General features: G+C 32.0%; 1 protein-coding gene across 1 annotated transcript in view; it reads right to left on the bottom strand.

The window, feature by feature from the left end:
• LOC145291381 (dynein heavy chain domain-containing protein 1-like) overlaps nt 1–20,798 on the bottom strand; it is a 494,383-nt gene that overhangs the window by 371,585 nt on the left and 102,000 nt on the right. The window contains exons 25-30 of the mRNA XM_080137171.1: nt 19,435–19,536; nt 15,855–16,052; nt 14,571–14,741; nt 12,545–12,788; nt 3,746–3,873; nt 234–368 (exon numbers count right to left, since the gene is read on the bottom strand). Of these exons, the coding sequence (XP_079993297.1) occupies nt 234–368; nt 3,746–3,873; nt 12,545–12,788; nt 14,571–14,741; nt 15,855–16,052; nt 19,435–19,536 (978 nt within the window). The remainder of the gene's footprint in view (nt 1–233; nt 369–3,745; nt 3,874–12,544; nt 12,789–14,570; nt 14,742–15,854; nt 16,053–19,434; nt 19,537–20,798) is intronic.

The following is a 20,798-nucleotide window of genomic DNA, read 5'->3' as shown; positions in this document are numbered from 1 at the left end:
TGGTGAAAGAACTGACTCACTCATGCATATTTGGATCTTGAAATAAACCAATACTCCTATTCTTTATATATATATATATATATATATATATATATATATATATATATATATATATATATATATATATATATATATATATATATATATATATATAGAGAGAGAGAGAGAGAGAGAGAGAGAGAGAGAGAGAAAGAGAGAGATTTACATTCATAATGTTCTTGTTTCATACTGACCTTCTTTTGAGAAGCAACCCAAAGATCAATTATTTTTTCAACTTGATAGAGTGCAGATGACAAATTTTCCACTTGACTTTTCATATCTCCAAGATAGGAAGAGCTCAGCATGGTGGCTAATATTATTGAATCATCCTGAAAAATAATTTAAAAATTGCATCACATTAAACCGTGTAAATCGCTGGAATATGTGTCCAAAGGAGGTTCATACTATTAAGGCACTATCAATTTCTGGAATAACGAAAAGAAGCCCCCCCCCAATTCCATTCAGCTACCGTTAACCATGTGAAATTTAAGCATTATATATATATATATATATATATATATATATATATATATATATATATATATATATATAATGTTTAAATTTCACAGATACGGTCCTTGGTAATCAAGCCAAAGATGATTTGTGTCGCCAGGTTCGGATCTATCGACTGATGTTGATCGTGGCACCCTGCACTGAAGATTGCTGAAAGAATGAAACACTAGTGCCTGTAGATATTTAATTATTATGGTAAATAATTATATATATATATATATATATCCAAACTAATATATCTATATAAATCCGTATTCCTGTCTGTCTGTTTATTTGTTTGTTGTTCACAATTTGATTAATACTTTACTCTCAGTTATTTCTATATATATTATGATTCTATGCAAACTAGATACAATAAAGAGATCATCTCCTTTGCGTATTACATTAAGAAAAATCGATTTTATTAAATAGCAGTATCTTAGTTAATGTTTCTAGCGAGAAAATTGTTATAAGTGTTCTATTTAAAATCGTTATTTAATAAATTTTAAACAATAATTATATTGATAACATATTTAATTAAATTTATTTGGAATTATTATTCTAACATAGATTTAAAAAAAATCTTGGTTTTAGAGTTATTTGCCCCTTCGGAACATAAACAAAACAAAACAAAAAAAAAACTATCCCCAAATAAAATAATTTGGTAATCTCAATAAATTTCTAGAAAAAATAATTCCGAGTAGATAAAAAATGTTTGGCTTTTATTGTTATTTTAAATATTAAAAAAAAACACTTACGAAAAACTGAAGAAAAGATTTCATTTGCTTGTTTTTATTATTTTATAAACGGCTATACAGAAATCGGTAATTTTTTTTTACTATGTGACCCACCTAAAAAAATAAAGATCTACTTTTTTGGGACTAATACGTTTAAATAGCCTTTATAAATATTATGAAATAAATTGTGAAAAGAAAGAAAATGAACATTTTAAAGTGGGGGATCACTTTTCCATATTAATTTAACGTAAAATGAGCACCCAATTTTTGGCCCCCAAGCGTTCAACAAAACATATCACCTCTAGCATTTTTTCAAGTTTGGCGATCGAGGGGTGTGGACAAAACATGACAAATACATTTTTTTTGGTGTGGGAGGCGAGATTTACATTTAAAACAAAATAACGATAAATTTAATTAATTTTTATGAGACCACTCTGTACTTTCACCTAACAATTTCATAAACAAAATGAACCCCAAAATATGACAAATTACATTGGTGGGAGACATTACAATGACGAAAAATTTAATTTAATTGTTTTTAGAATTAATTTTTGATAAATCTTCATTATTTTAGAGGATTCTGCCTACTTGGCTATTTTTTTTTCACACAGGCATTCGCTGCTATTTTTATATAGAAACAAAAGTTGTAATGATTTATTTTTATTTATTATTTGCGTGGGGGGGGGGTTATTTGCAGTGCTCAATATCCGGAGAATGGTTTCTTCTCTTTGTATCCCTTCTGCCGAAATATCTGGTGGAGAGGGTATCACATACTTACTTCCAGTTGCGCATGCGTACATAAGCATAAACCCATAACAGCGTAAAAAAATAAACACAAATCTCTGGACCGGATTCGTTCAAACAAACGGACGTCCTTAGAAAAGCGAATATCTTAAATTTATTGAATAAAAAAATTCAAGATATAGGAAGCAAACGCAAAATGTGATTACAAATAATACGTATAATCATCGACCTGTTTCATATATATGATATATATCAATAAATAATCAATGCGGCAATAAAACGTATTGTTTTACTGTGTACATTTTCAGCGTCCCAATTTTTTTTTCACGTTTAAATTATCGAAATAAATAATTGTTAATATTTTTTTGCGTTTTTTACATCGTTCATTTATATATTACGTTTAAGTTATTTTAACCCAATTTTCTTACAAATAAATCTATTTTAACCCGTTGACAACCATAAGAGCATTTTACAACGGCAATTTACCCACCACCTTCATTTTTTAAAATTTATTCTCCATTTTTTAATACACTTTTCTTGAAAACATTCATACATTTTCTTCTACACTACCAACATAAATAAACAACCCCGAAACTGTTTTTGTTAAATTGCGTTACAAATAAATAATGAACGTGACAATAAAATGTATTGTTTCACTGTGTACATTTTCAGCGTCCCAATTTTTTTTTTATTCGCGTTTAAATTAAAAGATATATCAAAATTTGAATTTAACTTTAAGTATTATCGTATCTGTTCAGTGCACATTTACCTATAAGTATGGCAAACCACTTATAATTCAATGGCTGTAAGTTTTTTTTCAAAAATAAACAATTATAAAAAGAACGACTCATAGAAATCTATCTATATTCTTTTTTCATTTCATAAAAATGTTTCTGTTATGTCACAAAAAACTATTTTCTTTAGGTCACAAGTGTCATGCTCATACATTAATTCCATAGCTGATATAACATACTGACCCAACGGATCACGGGTAGTCTAATATATATATATATATATATATATATATATATATATATATATATATATATATATATATATATATATATATATATAGTCCAAACTATATACAGGCTAAGATTTTTTGTTCCTTAGAAGCGCTGGTTGAGTTTGAATAAAATAAAACACGTATCAAATACGTAATAATGCGTTGTTTTGACTTTAAACGTATTTGATATGTATTTTATTTCATTTAAACTCAACCAGCGCTTCTAATTAACAAAAAATCTTAACGCGTATTTCGCGTGGCCAAACGCACCGTTCCGAGATTTAAAAAACTACCGTAAAAACAAATGGATTTCTACTTGCTAATTCTCTGCACCAACAACAATATGGCAAAAAAAAAGGAAAAAGAAAGAAAGACATTGAAGATGAAGGTTTCCTTCGAAATATATTTATGAATTTCAATATAAATTTCAAACAAAATAAATGTCTGTTTATTTTGTAATAATGCGTTGTTTTGGCTTCAAACGTGTTCAGTACGCATTTTATTTTGTATACAGGCTGTTTCTTGCATCACAGCTGTAATTGAAATTTGCTTATATTTGGCAAAGAATAGATACAATTTTATGTGATTTGAATTCATTCATATTTAACATTTCAGATTCATTCATATTTAACATTTCAGATTCATTCATATTTAACATTTCAGATTCATTCATATTTAACATTTCAGATTAGATGAAAACAAATATCTAAAATTCATTTTTTCTTACCATCAATTCTGCTTTCAGTTGCTCCATATCAATCAGCATATAATATTCATCGGTTGCAGAGATGATTGCTTGCGAATAATATGGCGTTGTTTTCTTACTGTTTCTTGCTTCACCTCTAATTTTTAATTCTAATCAATGATAAAATAATAATAAAAAAACATCAAAATAATAAATTAAATTTAAAAAGAAATTGTTAAACTGCAGAGAAAATTCTAATGAGTGCAAAAATTACTTGCCTAAAAAACGACCAGGTGTCTGTGCGTCTTGTAGGGTTTAGCTGCTGAATGATAGAAACAAAGACAAAATGGCGACACGCAGTTGATTTTATCTTCAATCGTCGTGCAAACTAATGCCAAATTCTTGTCAAATGTATGCACATTAGACGATCTTGGGCTATATATAAGCAAGCCGTTTGAAGAACGAGGTAGTTGGTTTTCTTAAGAGAGGCGAGCTGTGCACAGATGCTCTATCGAGGTGTGAGGTATTATTGAAAGATTCGAGAACACAGTGAAGTGTTAAGAGCTGGTGCAAATTACAGCCTCAGTGAAAAGGAGTGCTGTCAATTTCTATCATTTTCATAAACAATATTTAAGAAAGAGAACCCTTTTAAATGGTTGAAAGTGAGAAAATTAAGTGAAGAAAAGAAAATTCTTAAAAATTGCAGCCATTTATTTTGTATACTTAGCAATAAAAACACTCTTTCAAAGTTAAGTGTGACGGACCAACACACGGACGGACAGATTTTAAAATGAGGTTTCAAATTCGACGGTGACAAATCAATGAAATACAGCATAATCAGATTGCCAAACCGATTTTGTTAAATTACCAAAGTTAAGCGATATGACTATTTGACTATTTAACGTATATTTTGACTTTGATATTTCATATCTGATTGGATGACTATTTGAGGATATGAGATGCTGTATGTCGGAGTATAGCAATGCCTCTCTGTAAAACAAACAAACAAACAAACAAACAAACAAACAAAAACTGCAAAAACATCGTTGAAATCATCTCACCTGAGCAAAATACATATGCAACTGAAGAACACTTATGAATTTGATATTTTCTTAGAAACTCCTTTCTTTGAAAGAAGCTGACTCAATCAGATCAGAGTATATGCCATACCAGGCCTGGGCTGACCTAAAGAAATTGCTATTTCAGACTTAAGCCTCTTAAAGAAATACTTAGACATTTCTTAAAATAGTTTAGAATAAGAAAATTTCTGCAAAAGTTTTTTGTAGTTATTTTCAGTTTATATTTTTCTGATAATTTATGCAATTTGGGGTTGATTTCAATTGTAATATTTTTTATCTTCACACATTTACAATAGATTGAGGTAGAAAACATTACTCATATTCATTAATAATAATAATAATAATAATAATAATAATAATAATAATAATAATAGTAGTAGTAGTAGTAGCAGTTGCCGTTGGCAGCAATGGATTCAGCATCGTCATTTTACTGAAATCTCAGCTTCAACATTCTCTCGCAGCTGTCAAAAATTCAACTTTCTCAATATATTCTCCTGGTAGTTGTTGTTGTTCTCATATGTAAATGAATGTTACCTATCTAACTACAAACACAAGTTCTTTATTCCTCAGAAAATCGAATGCCTAACAATCGAATGCCTAATAATCGAATGCCTAACAATCGAATGCCTAACAATCGAATGCCTAATAATCGAATGCCTAATAATCGAATGCCTAAAAATCGAATGCCTAACAATTGAATGCCTAATAATTGAATGCCTAATAATGGAATGCCTAAAAATCGAATGCCTAACAATCGAATGCCTAATAATCGAATGCCTAACAATCGAATGCCTAATAATCGAATGCCTAAAAATTGAATGCCTAATAATCGAATGCCTAACAATCGAATGCCTAATAATCGAATGCCTAACAATCGAATGCCTAATAATCGAATGCCTAACAATCGAATGCCTAACAATCGAATGCCTAACAATCGAATGCCTAATAATCGAATACCTAACAATCGAATGCCTAATAATCGAATGCCTAATAATCGAATGCCTAACAATCGAATGCCTAACAATCGAATGCCTAATAATCGAATGCCTAACAATCGAATGCCTAACAATCGAATGCCTAATAATCGAATGCCTTACAATCGAATGCCTAACAATCGAATGCCTGACAATCGAATGCCTAATAATCGAATGCCTGACAATCGAATGCCTAAAAATCGAATGCCTTATAATCGAATGCCTAAAAATCGAATGCCTAATAATCGAATGCCTAACAATCGAATGCCTAACAATCGAATGCCTAATAATCGAATGCCTAACAATCGAATGCCTAATAATCGAATGCCTAACAATCGAATGCCTAATAATCGAATGCCTAATAATCGAATGCCTAACAATCGAATGCCTAATAATCGAATGCCTAATAATCGAATGCCTAATAATCGAATGCCTAACAATCGAATGTCTAATAATCGAATGCCTAACAATCGAATGCCTAACAATCGAATGCCTAATAATCGAATGCCTAACAATCGAATTTCTAACAATCGAATGCCTAATAATCGAATGCCTAACAATCGAATGCCTAACAATCGAATGCCTAACAATCGAATGCCTAATAATCGAATGCCTAACAATCGAATTTCTAACAATCGAATGCCTAATAATCTACAAACTTCGAAGTTAATAAGCCTTCATTCTCCATCGTTACAATTGGTTAAATTTAATCCCTCGTTTCATATTTTAAACCATATTGCTATAAGAAGATACTTATTCAGACTACTGTTCTCATCTTGAGTGTTATTCTCACAACGATTCAGTCGTTGTAACCTCCGACCTTCTTCATGTGAATCTTGCCAAACCCTGGACTCTTTTTTTGTCGAACCTGAGAATCAGCACGTAATTTCGAATGGAAGTCTTTATGTAATCCATAAAAATAACATGCTCTTCTTCCATCACCCATGACTGATTTTACCAAGTACTTTATCCTCTATGCCATGGACTCAAAAACTTCAAAAATTCAGAAACATAATATAGAAAAAAGGTTATTTTATTTTTTCAACTTTAGCAAATCTTTTAGCAGTGTATTACATTACTGAAAACAAAATGGGTATTTTAAGTGATAATGAAAAATTGATGTTAAAGAGAACAATGAGGATAAAAGTTTGTAATGATTATTCTGACTGACAATATTTGCTTTCCTAAAGCGAGAGTTATCGCCCTTTATTAAGTCTTCTCGTTGATTATTATAGGTTGCTTATGTTACCCTTTCTCCCATCATACAATCCATTCATTCTCCTGAACTTTCAAATGCATGAACCTGATATAAAGGGATATAGATTATTTCCTTTCCTCTTTTACCATGCCTCACATTAACTAATAAACAAGCAGAAGTGCTAAATACATGCTGTGTCCCATATGTGTTGTAATTCTTTTATATTTACATTTTTAAAAAATATTTTTATTTAATGTAAAAAAAATGTATGTATTCTTCTTTTTATACCTGTCCAGTTTTTATGGTGTCTTATGCAAAGTGAGTGTTTTTACTGTAAGTTTATTAATCACAAATAGGAAGAAGTTTCATTTTCGTTCGGATGTGTAAAAAATATCTGTAAATGAAAATGAACATAGTTTTCGTCTTTGTGGCTAATGATATTGGCCGATGAAGAGAATCATCGCAGCAGTAAAAAGTGTTTTTGAAAACAGATGTGAAAGTGAAACATTCATTTTGAGGAAGCTTCAGCATGAAGTAAAATTCACAACACAATTTTTTTTTTACAATTTGTTGAAGTAGGAAGATCAACACAGTAGTGAAAAAGAAGAGAGAGAGAGAGAGAGAGAGAGAGAGGGGGAGAGAGAGAGAGAGAGAGAGATTCACAAAGGAAAAAAATCCAAAGACAAGAGAGCATGTGAATCAGTAATGCATATTACTTATGTTGCAGCAACGAATAAAGGCTTTTAATTAATCGTTAATCATCAATACATAACAAATCTTTCTTAAATAAAAGACAAATCAAGGTTGTCCTCGACGGTTGTATTTCAAAACAACAAGATATAAATGCGAATATGCCTTTGGGATTGATTCTTGGACCTTTATTATTCCCCTTATTCATAAATAACCTCCTTGATGAAATTGTCTCCGAGATGGGTATATTTTTTGATGACACTATGTTCTATAACAGACATGAGGGGAAAACGAATTAACAAATATCTCAGGAAATGGCTTAAACCTAAGAGGAAGATCTCCAGTCTGTAGTGGAATAGAGACGTTAATGGATGATAGCATTCAATACTGCCAGGATTAAGCTTCTTTCCTTTAATAATTACAAGAAATTATCTTAACCACTGATAGCCATGACTAATGATACTCTACCTGAAAACTTTTCGTTCAAACTTCTCAGCTTAACGTTTACAGGGAACATGAATCAGAACAAATATATTGAGGGCATTGCCAAGACTGCTGAAAAGAAGGTGGGATCTTTCTATTATGCTAGAAAGTTACTTACGCCTGAGAGTATCCTGCATCTCTACATGGCCACCATTTGCCCATGCATGGAGTATTGTTATCACATTTGGTGCATCTGTTACTAGTCTTTCACTCCTACTGTAGAGATCCTTCAATGTCGGAAAACTTACTCAAATAAGTTTTTCCTTCAAACTGCTAGACTTTAGAATTCCCTCCCGGTTTCCAGCTTCTTCTATCATACTGACACGCAGAAGTTCAAGTGTAATGTGAACAGACATTTCGTTGCTCAACTCCCTACATGGTGTCCCTGCATATTTTGTCCCAAATAGTAGCCCCTTACATCCAAGTGGCACTGTGTCTTGTTTAGGGTGAAAAAGAATTAAAAATTTTTTATTTTCCATGTTTGTTGTTTGATAATTCCTAAAAAAGCTTTTAACATTCTTTGTTAGTTTAGTCACTTTGCCAAACGTAAATGGGAGTGCATGGCTTAGTACATGTAGATCAGTTGAGGTAGCAGGGATGGCCAAGAAAACGGCAATTTGGTAAATACTGGTCAGAGGGATAATGGCAGCTATATGAACGATTTGAGGAAATGTCTTTTGATGTAATTCAGCATCAGAGTGACACTGAGAATGAAACCTTTATAAACATCCTTATCAATCTTTTCAATCAACCAGGCACCCACAAACTAAGAGCCGAGGTTAACACAGGAGCAGACAGTAATACCGTTACCCATGTCCATTTCATAAGATATTCCCAAAGCAAATTAACTCAATGGGACAGCCATTCTCTAGTGTAACTGATGATGAACCAACTGTATTGACTGCATACAACAACTCCAGCATCACCCAAGATTGATCTGCAACGATACTGTGTCTACAAAGAAGTATAGAAAGCCTAAAAAGACTTTGCGATGGCTTCAAAAGGACTTATTATAATAGGATTATCTTCACTAAAAGACCTGGACTCGGTAATTCTGTACTATGGCCTTCAGAAAACTCCTGCACTGATGAGATTAGAATGTAAACTAATATACACATAGCTAGATCAGTTTGATCACATAGGAAACTTTGAGGGTGAATACTACATTTTTCTAAAATCAAACAGCTACCCTACAATCACTGCACCTCAGAAATGTGCTATGCACATGAGGCATGAGATCTAAACTAAAAGATATGGTGAAACAAAGCATCACATGCAAAATAAGAGAATTGACAATGTTTGTAAAAGCAGTGGAAAACTTTGTCCAGATCCAAAAGATCTAAACATTATATGACATCACCACAAGACTTACACAATTGAAGAGCTTGCACAAAAGCTGTCTAGTGTCAAGTATTTCTCCAAACTGAACACCAAAAATGAGTATCAGTCAGTCAAACCAGATGCTGAATCCCAACTAATAACTACTTTCACTCATAATTTGAATAAAGTCTTCAAAATTTATAGAAGACAGCATGAGGCACATTTCAGCTATGAAAGATTTTTATCTGAACAGGTACATAAAAAGGCTTTACACACTTATACAGCGAAACAAACAAGTGGGCATGTTCAGGAATGCAGATGAAAGCATCATTACCGATCCTTCTTCCCAGAGTACCTTCATTGCGGCAAGGTTTTTCTCAATCTATTGCAAGAATAATGGGAAAAAGCCTCCACTAAGCATTATCTCTGTTTTTTTTTTTTTTTTTTTTTTTTTTTTTACACAGTGATCACCACTTATCAAGGCCCGGAAGCCACTCAGGGATAAGGGTTATTGCAAGTACATTACGTTAGTGTGGAGATTTGATGAAGTGTTTACTTAAGGGGGCGGTTCATTAGGAATTTGTTAACATTGGACTTGAAGACATCCAAGTTGTAGTCCGGTGGGAAGCAGGCAGACGGAACAGAGTTCCACAGGCGTGCAGTTCTAAGAAAGAAGCTTTGTTCATGGAATCCACGTTTTGATTTAGGCACAGATATAGAGTGGGGGAAATTTTTCACAGACAGTGCTGATTGTGCTCTCAAAACTCAAACCCGATTTAAGTAATGGTTATGATGACAGCCATTCAATTGTTCTCAGAGGTCTTTCTTCATCCTGGCAGGCCCTTTTCTGAACCTTTTCCATCTTTTACTGGGGAAGGTTTGGTGCCAAATAACTGAAAAAATATTAACTGTAAGTCCAATATTTAAGAAAGCCAAGAAAGAGTTTTTCAATTATCGACATATTAGATTAACCTTTGTAACCTGCAAGACGATGCAGATTATTTTCAAATAGGCGATCATGAACAAGTTTTTAGCTTCTCACACTATTTTTGTATTACAGCGTGGACTTTTAGCAGATCATGTTTGACTAATCTGCTGCTCATAGAAAAATGTCTTACAAAAATCATGGAAAAGAACGACAACACAGAAATATTGTTCTTGGATTTTTATCAAGGCGTTTGACTCAGATAATCACCTTTAAAGGCTCTATTTTCACAAGATTCACCCCTGGGTGGTAAAATGAACTGATCCTTTCTTTCATCATCATAATTTTTGTGTCCAAGTAAATGGCTGTCTCAGAGGTGAGTGTAGTACAGAGAAGTACCTCGGTTCGATTCTATTTTTCTTGTATGCTAATGATCTCCCAGAGAAAGAAAGAGTATTAATCTTTTCGGATGATGTAAAACTGGTATCATCTAGAAGTATATATGAACAACTTTAACAAAGTCTGATCCTAATCCTAAAGTTGATATTTACCACTGAACTCTGCAAAATGCAGAAATCTTGCTAGTGTCCCTAACTATCGTTTTTTCACCTCAATCAATCATTGCTGATGCAAAAAAAAACGTAAGTCCTTCAAGTCAACATATTTCTATGGATGTTTCTAGCCTAAAGTGATCACATTTGAGATGATTAAGTACCTGACAGCTGTTCCACCCCGTTTCCAACGTAAGGAAATGACTACCTCTAGCTAATATTTTTTCAAGGTTACTGAACAGGAAAGTCAAAGAAACAAATGACCCTGACTTCAAAGTGAACTTTGAGCAATTCTCAACAGAGAAATTAACACAAATCGATCAGATAACAAATGGTGATCTCACCCTATTCAAGCTGAGAGACATGTTGGCTCAATACATTTAGAGAGGTTGGAAAAAGTATGCTACTCTACTGGCCCTATTAGAATGAGATAGCCTATAGGATTTTAATTAAAGATGAATGCATTATAGTACCTAAATCCATGCAACAAGAAGTATTACATCAGATATTCCACTATGAGCATCAAGAGATCAAGAAGTGTAAACTGAGAGTGAAAAGTCCAACTACATGCCAGGAAAACTATTAAATATCAGACTGCGAAATCCTTGATTTTATGTAAGTTACCAATGAAGTGATGGCAGATAATAGCCACAGACCAGTTTCATTTCAATGATTTTATTGCAATTGCAGACGACTGCTACAAATATTCATTTGTCAGAAGATTAAATAATTTCTCCACCCGAATGATATCAGCTCAATTCTCTTTAAGCAGTTTACTAAAGAGTGGAATAGTGAGCATTGCATATTACTACCAAGATATCTTCAATCAAATCACCTAACTGAGCATTGCATACATCCAATAGAAAGATGGAGCACACATAAAATTTTGAATCAACATGGCAATCCAGCATATTCTTCGATGCAAGTTTGGCAAAATGCTCTCGGTACTATCTGATATAGGGTTTGAGAATATTTTACCGATCTTGCCTCGATGAATAGGCCGGATTGCTATTAACATACCAATCACATCTCACACACAACACTTGATACGAATCGAGATCTGACCAAATAATTAGGTTATCCAAAAGATTTAGTCAATTCGTCCAGTGTATTCCTTTTCAATTATCTGAAAAAAAAGTCAATTGTAATGTTATAAACCTAGTAACATCTCAAAGTAGAATTCTTTACATTATAAAACTAAAAGTGTCCTCTCCCATTTTATTGAATAAAGGATGCCAATTTTAATGCATAGAAATTCTATATGATGTGTTTTTATTTTCCTTTAATTTCATTGAGATGTCATAACAAAACTGTTTATATTTCAATTTGATAAGGAGATTTTATCTTGAAATATCCAAAAAAAAAATTGTAATGAGAATTATTAAAATGTGAGTTGTTTTTCAGAATATGCATCCATGAATATTTAAAAAATATGTTAATTTGCTCAATACTTCTAATAGCTCATACCATTTTATTAAAAAAATAATAGTTTCAGAAAATATTTACTGTCTCGACAAAATTTAAATGGTAAATATTTTTCATTAAGACATTGATGACATTAAACAGCTTGAATGCATGAATTGCATATTTTGTTATAAAAATAATTTTTTCTTTTTTTTACCTTGTTGACGTTTTTGGCTCTCTGGGAAATACTTGAGCAATTTAAACATCTTGTCGCCCCAAACTTTTTTCATTTTTTTCACTCGTTGCTCCAAATCATATTCAGCGATGGCTAACTGGTGAACTGCCATAATCATATCCCGATGTTTGGTCAAATCCAAAGAGAATAACTCTCGCACAAGATAATCTTTGTTGTTTATGTAAATTGCAGACATCCCATTAACTATGGTGTCCCAGTGACGAGACTTCAAGAAAAACGGGCAAGAAAAGCAAAATATATTAACATTGTGATTAATAGGCAAACATTTAGTTAATATCTTGCTATAAGATTTGAATCATTTACTTCCAAATTAAAATGCAAACGTGAAAATGAACACCATTTTCGGTGATCTTTTAAATCCACGCATTTCAGGTGAAAACATTATTACATACTTATGTGTCATAGCAAAATTAGTATAAATTCCAAAAATTAAAAAAAAAAAATGATCGAAGTATTTTAAATGAATTATGTGGTTGAATATCATAATTTAAGTCAAGGGCTATCTCCCTTATTTGCCATACTGAATTTGTCGCACAATTTTTCCACATGAAAACATACAATAAAACTCGTTAATTAGATAAATTCTATAATGTAAAAATTATACAATGTAATTATTTTTCTACTGGATCATTTTGTGTAATTTTTGAAATTGATACTAAATAATAATCAATATAAAAAAGAAAATATTTTAGATATTAAATTTTTTTTATTTTAATTGACTTTTAAAAACATTTTGTAAATGTCTATTTACAGAATCATTCTTTTCCATCAATCAATAAATACTACACACTTGCCTGAGACTCAATCTTTAAAAGTTATTGGTGTTTCACCTAAAAATCTTGAAAACGAACGTTCAGTGCTTCTTTGATTTGCATTCCAAGTAAAAACACTTTGATGTACTTATATATCATCGTGAAAAATTAGAAAAAAATGATTGAGTAGAATATTAATTATAAGTAAAAATCAATTTATGGTAAATTACAGTTTTATTGTTGCCTTAGATTTTTCGGTTTCATCGTTTTCATCTTTCTCTACTTGTTCTACAACAGCAGTCAACACTGAAATGAACGACATGCAGGGATCTACCTGATTGCAGAAATCAAGACTCCCCGAACTCAGAAATTCACATTGTGTTATGCCCCCCCCCCTAAGGCCCATGAATATGCAAATGAGTACAAGCCTCGCTTTTGGTCCAATCACGCATGGCACAATGTCATTTCTGCGTTTGCCACCATGACATTCGCCTCGTCACGCATTGTCTACAATTGTATTACATCATTCACTCTTGCTTAAATGAACAACTGATTTATCTCCCTTGCTTTAGAGCAACCATTACTCTTATCAATGGAGATTGAGGAACTATGATAAGACCAATGTTTATTTTGAATATGAATTTCTAAACGATTTTTGACTTGATTGTATTTTCTAATTTTTTTACCCTTATTTCAACATGACATGCAAGGGCATCACAATCTGTTTACTTGAAATGCCTAAAGAATCACCCAACATTATTGATATTATTGAGACACAACATTTCGGCCTTTGTACTCTCCAGTCTTCTTCAGGTAAACTTTGTTATAGTCAGTAATCTTTTAAGAATCTGTAATGGTAGACTTCTTTCAATCCATGTTCCATGCCATAACTCTCATAATTTTTTAGGCAGCAAAGACATTTTTAATCGATCAATAAAAGAGAAACCCTAAAAGAAGCAGAATAAATAGGTGTTTAATTGAAATGGCTAAAATATTGCGCATGGTCAAATGGTCCAATGATCATTTAAATAACAGCAATTCTCAAATATTCTTTTCCTTCACTTCACAAAAATGATACGATTCTCCATTGGAGAAAAATAGTATTTGATACATCTTCAATTGTGAGCAGAGGCAATGGAATTAGCATGGATAGATAAAAAAAAGATTGTAGATTCAGAAATATTAAAAAATAATCACGCTAAAAAATAATAAACTAGCATGGATTTTATGCTTACTTTATGGCGATCAGAAGATATGATTTGCAGCAATGGGAGAGGCTCGAGGAAGTTATCTAAACTTTCCTCCCAAAACTTGAGTACAAGATCTTTAGGTGGCAAAATCAATTTCAGATTTGCAGCCGCAGCTTTCCATTCTGTAATCTTTTTTATGGCATTCGAAAATTTCATCTAAATGTGAAAGAAGCAAAAAAGAAATTGAATTTAAGAAAACATAAAAGAAGAGGAAGAATGATGTAAGTTGTAAAATATTTTATGCGTTAACATTCTAAATAGCACGTTGAATTATGTTTGCAACTAATGTGATGGATGAATGAATCCCTTAACTTTTCACGGTTGTGGAGATGCTGCATTATTTCATGCAGAATGTCTTCGGAAAGAACAACTTGGCAGCGCCTATCCCTCTCCAGGCTTCAGAGCACATACAATATCTAGCATTACTATATTGTCACCTATTTTAGTACTGACCAGGTTAAACGTCGCTTAACTTCAGTGATCTAACAGGAACCAGTGTGTTTAAAAACTAATGTACAAGTATCCAATTATCAAATAATGTCCGTAGACGAATCTGATTAAAGTGGATTCTATATAGTAGAGAGTGTGACACACTCTCTCCATCAGATAAGCAGTTTTTAGTCCATTTCCCTTCACCTATATTAGTTGCTCTACTATGGCTTCGAAGTCTAGTCTATCATATTTCAATCATACCTAAAGAGTAGGAGAAGGTATAGATTCATGTATTTCCCAAAGATATTAAGGCAAGTGACTCAACAGTCTTAGCAGAACTGAACTTGAACCTGTTATACCAAATCCACGGTTTATATTGGTAGTGCCCATTAACCGCCACAAACACTAAACTGTCCATAACTGCCGCAAAACTCATCAGCACACCTTAAACATACTGACCTCCATTGTTCAGTCCTTTTATTTCCATTACTGTAATACCTTGATTAACAGTCCTAATTTTAGTTTTCTTTTGTTTACCTTGGTGAACAACATCCTCTCCATTGTTCTGCTGATAAACTTATTTCTTCTTTTTTACTTGCTAAGACTTGGTGATGAGAGGAACGTCAATAGTATCACCTGTTCATGTATAATTAGTTAATTATCTATGCAATTTATAAGTTTCCATTCGATATTTTAAACAATGTGTGAAGCGGAGTAGCTACGCATATTTCAACTAACCACATTGTGGGTGCCATATGTATGTGAGTCTTATATATAAGTATCTATTTACCACAACGTATATTTCACACACAAAAAAAAATTTAAAAAAAAACATACTTTTTTGAAGGGCATCATCATCCATCCATCAATCGACTGAATGGTGTTCAGAAGATATTTCCATAAATCATTACGAGCGTCCATTTTGGAGACAATTGTATTTAGAAAGTTCAAATCAAATGGTTCGCCTGAAATATCTTGCCGCCATTTACTGAAAGTCACTAGTTTTTGTTGAATCTCATGAAAGTTATGACGAATCTGTGGTTAAAAAAGAAAGAAAACAAAAGTTCATATTGAAAACTACAATAAACACTCACAACATGAAATAGGAGATGCTGTTGGATTGAAATGGAATGGTTAACTTTGTTAATTGTTAATAACAATTGTGACAAAACTGACTCATAAAACTGATAAAAAATATGAGTTAATTAAACTACGAAGACAAGATTCTAAATAAAAATATATAAATGCCATCTTTTTGCTGACATTTTAAAAAAATGGCTCCAGACAGGGCATGAAGCCAATTGATGTAAGGAGCAAAAAATATTACAAGATCCAAAACAATAAGCATTGGTCATCAAGCCTTGATCTTAAGCAACCATTATGATCCTCTCCTGATCATATTGGAACTATGCTCTTTCCAGTTAGTCTATAGAGCCTTTCTCATCTATATAGTCTTGATTGAATTCATCCAGAAAATGACACGCTGTTGTTTGGCCCATTCTTCCAGCTTTTTGCAATGGAAGTTCTTGGTGTATTTTTGGTCATTCTTTTGCGCTATTTTCGTAGTAGACTTGTTTTCTGATTTTGTTTCATTTGTAAGACAGTCTTGTCCAAAATGTTTAGCCAGTTTGGTAATAGAAGTTGTTCTGCTGGCTCTTGTTTCATGATGTTGACGTACACTTTTGAGGTTTGGATTTTGGGAACACATTAGATATTGTCTAATGCTCACGATGTTGATGATCAATCTCTGAGAGACCCATGCCTTCTGCTCATTTTTTTTAAAGCATTTGTCATCAATCCTTAATCTTGGGCAACCATTATAATGCTCTCCTGATTATAGTAGAGCAATCCTCTTTTCAACCAGTTTATAGAGCCTGCTTTATCTATATTGTCCTGAGTGAATTCAATGGGAGTTCTTGGTGTATTTTTGGTCATTCTTTTGGGTTATTTTCGTAGCAGACTTGTTTTTTGATTCTGCCTCATTTGTAAGATAGTTTTGTCCAAAATATTTTACTAATTTCGTGATGGAAGATGTTCTGCTGTTCTTGTTTCGTCATGTTGATGTACGATTTTGAGGTTTGGATTTTGGGAGTTCATCAGATATTGTACAATGCTTATGATAGTGGTATGATGCTGATGGTCAATCTCTGAGAGGCTCATACCTCCCATTCCTCTGGGCAGATATAGCCTAGAAGACATTGGTTTCTGTATGTTATTCTGTACAGTGTTAACATTGTCCTCTTTTTAGTCTTGTCTGTTTATGTCTTTTTGTGGCAAGTCAACAATGTCAAAGCCATATATCACAGTCATGGCTAGTAAGTTACTTACAGTTATTTTGTTGTAAGCTCTATTTTACAGATTTTTCTTACATGGCATATATATTCACAGCCAATTATTTCTTTCGTCTTGGCATGCTGAATTAAATCATTCTTTTCTATGCCAAAGTATTTATATTGTTTATGGTCTTCTAGGTTCTTGATGTTAGTATTTTCACCAAGCTGTATGTTTTCCGTTTGCTTCTTCTCTCTAGCTCTGATGAGCCCTTAGCACATTTTCCCAAACCAAGCTTCATTTCAATATCTCTGGAGATGTTATGTATGACTTGCAAGAGTCAACTTAAGTTAGCATCTGAGTTGGCATACAGAAGTCAGAGAGAGTTGCAACTTTGATTGAAGTGAGTGTTCCTAATGATGGCGGACTGAACAGAGCTGAAAGAGAGAAACAGACCAAATATCAAGGTCTCATGTATGATATGAAAAGAAATTGGAATTTTAAGGAGATATCAATCATACCACTTATCATAAGTGCCACAGGGCTTATGAAGAAGAACCTGAAGTCCTACCTAACTAATATTCCTAGTGAACCAAGTGAAAAAGAGATCCAGACAATTGCACTTAAGGGAACAGCGAGGATACTAAAAAGAGCTCTCGGTTGGTTTCAATAAAAAGCGGGGCAATGTTGGCAGCTGGTTTGGCTGCCCCATACCCAGCAGTACAATCTTCAAAGGAAGAAAAATGAAAAAAAAAAGGGGAAAAGATTGAAGTCATCCATGAAGAGCAGGTTGTTGATTTTTTTTGTTCGAGACATGTTGGCGACCTTGGCTTAGTTTGGAACCCGATGTGGCTATGAAAATTCACTCAGGTAAGTTTTTTGACCTGAGAATCCAAAAATGGTGTTAGATTTGGTCAGAAATGAAATCTTCTTTGTGATTTTTTTTTCAAATTTTTTCACATGTACCCCAATATGGTAACAAAAAAAATGATGTGACTGATATGTTACCAATATTTTTGGTTTTTGGACGTTCATGCAGACGCTACGTACCTCCAAACCAAAATTGCAAAAAGTTCTTTTATTCACTCACAGTGTCTATTCAAAATTAAGTCTTTTTTCCAAGGGTTTAGAAATACCCTATTGGGGAAAGCAACTAGTTTGGGTTTGTGAGATGAAGTTGGAGAAACCATTTAAATTTATGTAAAATTCATATTGAAATAAGTTTTCATTTTGTGTGATTTATGCAAAACAAAAATACTTTAAATCGGCAACAATTAAGATCAGTTCCACAATCTAAGAACACCACACTATTTTTGTGTATATTTAATTATTATTATACCCAATTCTATAAATTTCCATCAGGAGAAACCTTAGATACAGTGTTAGTCGTGTATTAATTAATGCTAATAATCGACAGAAAAGATTTGTCTATTTTATGTGATATCAATCCATTTAAAACTAAAACACAATTAACTACAACGTGCAAATCAAAAATGAAAGACATTTGAGAGTTTATGCATCTAATAGTGTTATTTCAGAAGTAAATGTTATAGATGGGACTTGATTTGAATTTGATTTGTTGATTCTTCATGCAAGTTCTAATAAAGAGAGGTAAATAACATGCACATAATATTTAGTTCAACTGGCCACAGTTTTATTGCTCAAAAGTATTTAAAAAAAGATTCCAAATCCACAAAATTTCAATGCATCATAATTTGATTGTTTTAAACAATTTCTACTAATTAAGATTCTGGTATTCAATGAAGTTGGTTGTGTATTATTTTTTTTTTTTCAAATTCAAGTATTTTATTCATATTTTTAGATTCTTCGGATCACTGTTCTCATTTTGAGTGCTATTTCCACAACGTTTCAGTTAACCTCCGATCTTCTTTACGATGTATTTTGTCGACAAGACACATTTTAAGAACGTTGGAGGTTACATCAACCGAAACATTGTGAACATAACACTAAAGAATAAAACAGTATTTCGAAAATTCCAAATAATAGGAATAATCAATCCTCATCTAAAAAATCCAAAAACATCAAGCATCTAAATATTGCAAACATTTAACAAAAATGAAAACAAAAACATGGAACACAAAGTAAACAATGGCAATTATTTAAAAAAAATATCGCTCTGTCTTACGTGTCGAAGTTGTTCAACAATTTTAGATGGATTCTGTTTTGGATCAAGGAACTTTCCTGAAGTTGCTTTTTCGTGGTAATCACTTGCTTGAATTTCAAGATTCTAAAAGCAATAAATATTTAGAAAAAAAACATGTAAACATGTAAGTATGAAACAGTAATGGGAAGTGAAGAGAGGTAGCAACAGATTGTATTTTCTATTCTTATAGAAAAATAAAGCAACAATAGGGTAGACATTACCGACATAGCCATGTCTTGGAGATGTGCTATTATATCACACCCACTAACACTGTCGACATGTAACTTTAATAAGCATACAGCGAATTATTATCTAATTTATTTATTATTATTAATCAAATATGGAAATTAAATTTACTCATCGATGTAAAAAAAAATAGCAAGATTCTTATGAAATTTAGAACACAGATAACAAACATTATAAGGAGTGTAATGAACAACGCAATAAACATTATAGGGAATTCAATGAAGAATATAATAAACATTATAGGTAATGTAATGAAGAATGTAATAAACATTATAGGGAATGTAATGAAGACTGTAATAAACATTATAGGGAATATGATGAAGAATGTAATAAACATTATAGGGAATGTAATGAACATAGATAATAAACATTATAGGGAATGTAATGAACATAGATAATAAACATTATAGGGAATGTAATGAACATAGATAATAAACATTATAGGGAATGTAATGAACATAGATAATAAACATTATAGGGAATTATTATTATTATCTAATGAACATAGATAATAAACATTATAGGGAATGTAAAGAAGAATGTAATAGACATTATAGGGAATGTAATGAACATAGATAATAAACATTATAGAGAATGTAATGAAGAATGTAATAAACATTATAGGGAATGTAATGAACATAGATAATAAACATTATAGGGAATGCAATGAAGAATGTAATAAACATTATAGGGAAGGTAAAGAAGAATGTAATAAACATTATAGGGAATGTAATGAAGAATGTAATAAACATTATAGGGAATGTAATGAACATAGATAATAAACATTATGAAGAATGTAATAAACATTATAGGGAATGTAATGAACATAGATAATAAACATTATAGAGAATGTAATGAACATAGATAATAAACATCATAGAGAATGTAATGAAGAATGTAATAAACATTATAGGGAATGTAATGAACATAGATAATAAACCTTATAGGGAATGTAATGAACATAGATAAAAAAATTATAGAGAATGTAATGAACATAGATAAAAAAATTATAGGGAATGTAATGAACATAGATAATAAACATTATAGGGAATGTAATGAAGAATGTAATAAACATGATAGGGAATGTAATGAAGAATGTA

This window comes from Euprymna scolopes, chromosome 12, assembly GCF_053919585.1.
Source record: "Euprymna scolopes isolate OS-2025 chromosome 12, ASM5391958v1, whole genome shotgun sequence".
Lineage (NCBI taxonomy): Eukaryota > Metazoa > Mollusca > Cephalopoda > Sepiida > Sepiolidae > Euprymna > Euprymna scolopes.
This window is presented reverse-complemented; position numbering and strand designations above follow the sequence as displayed.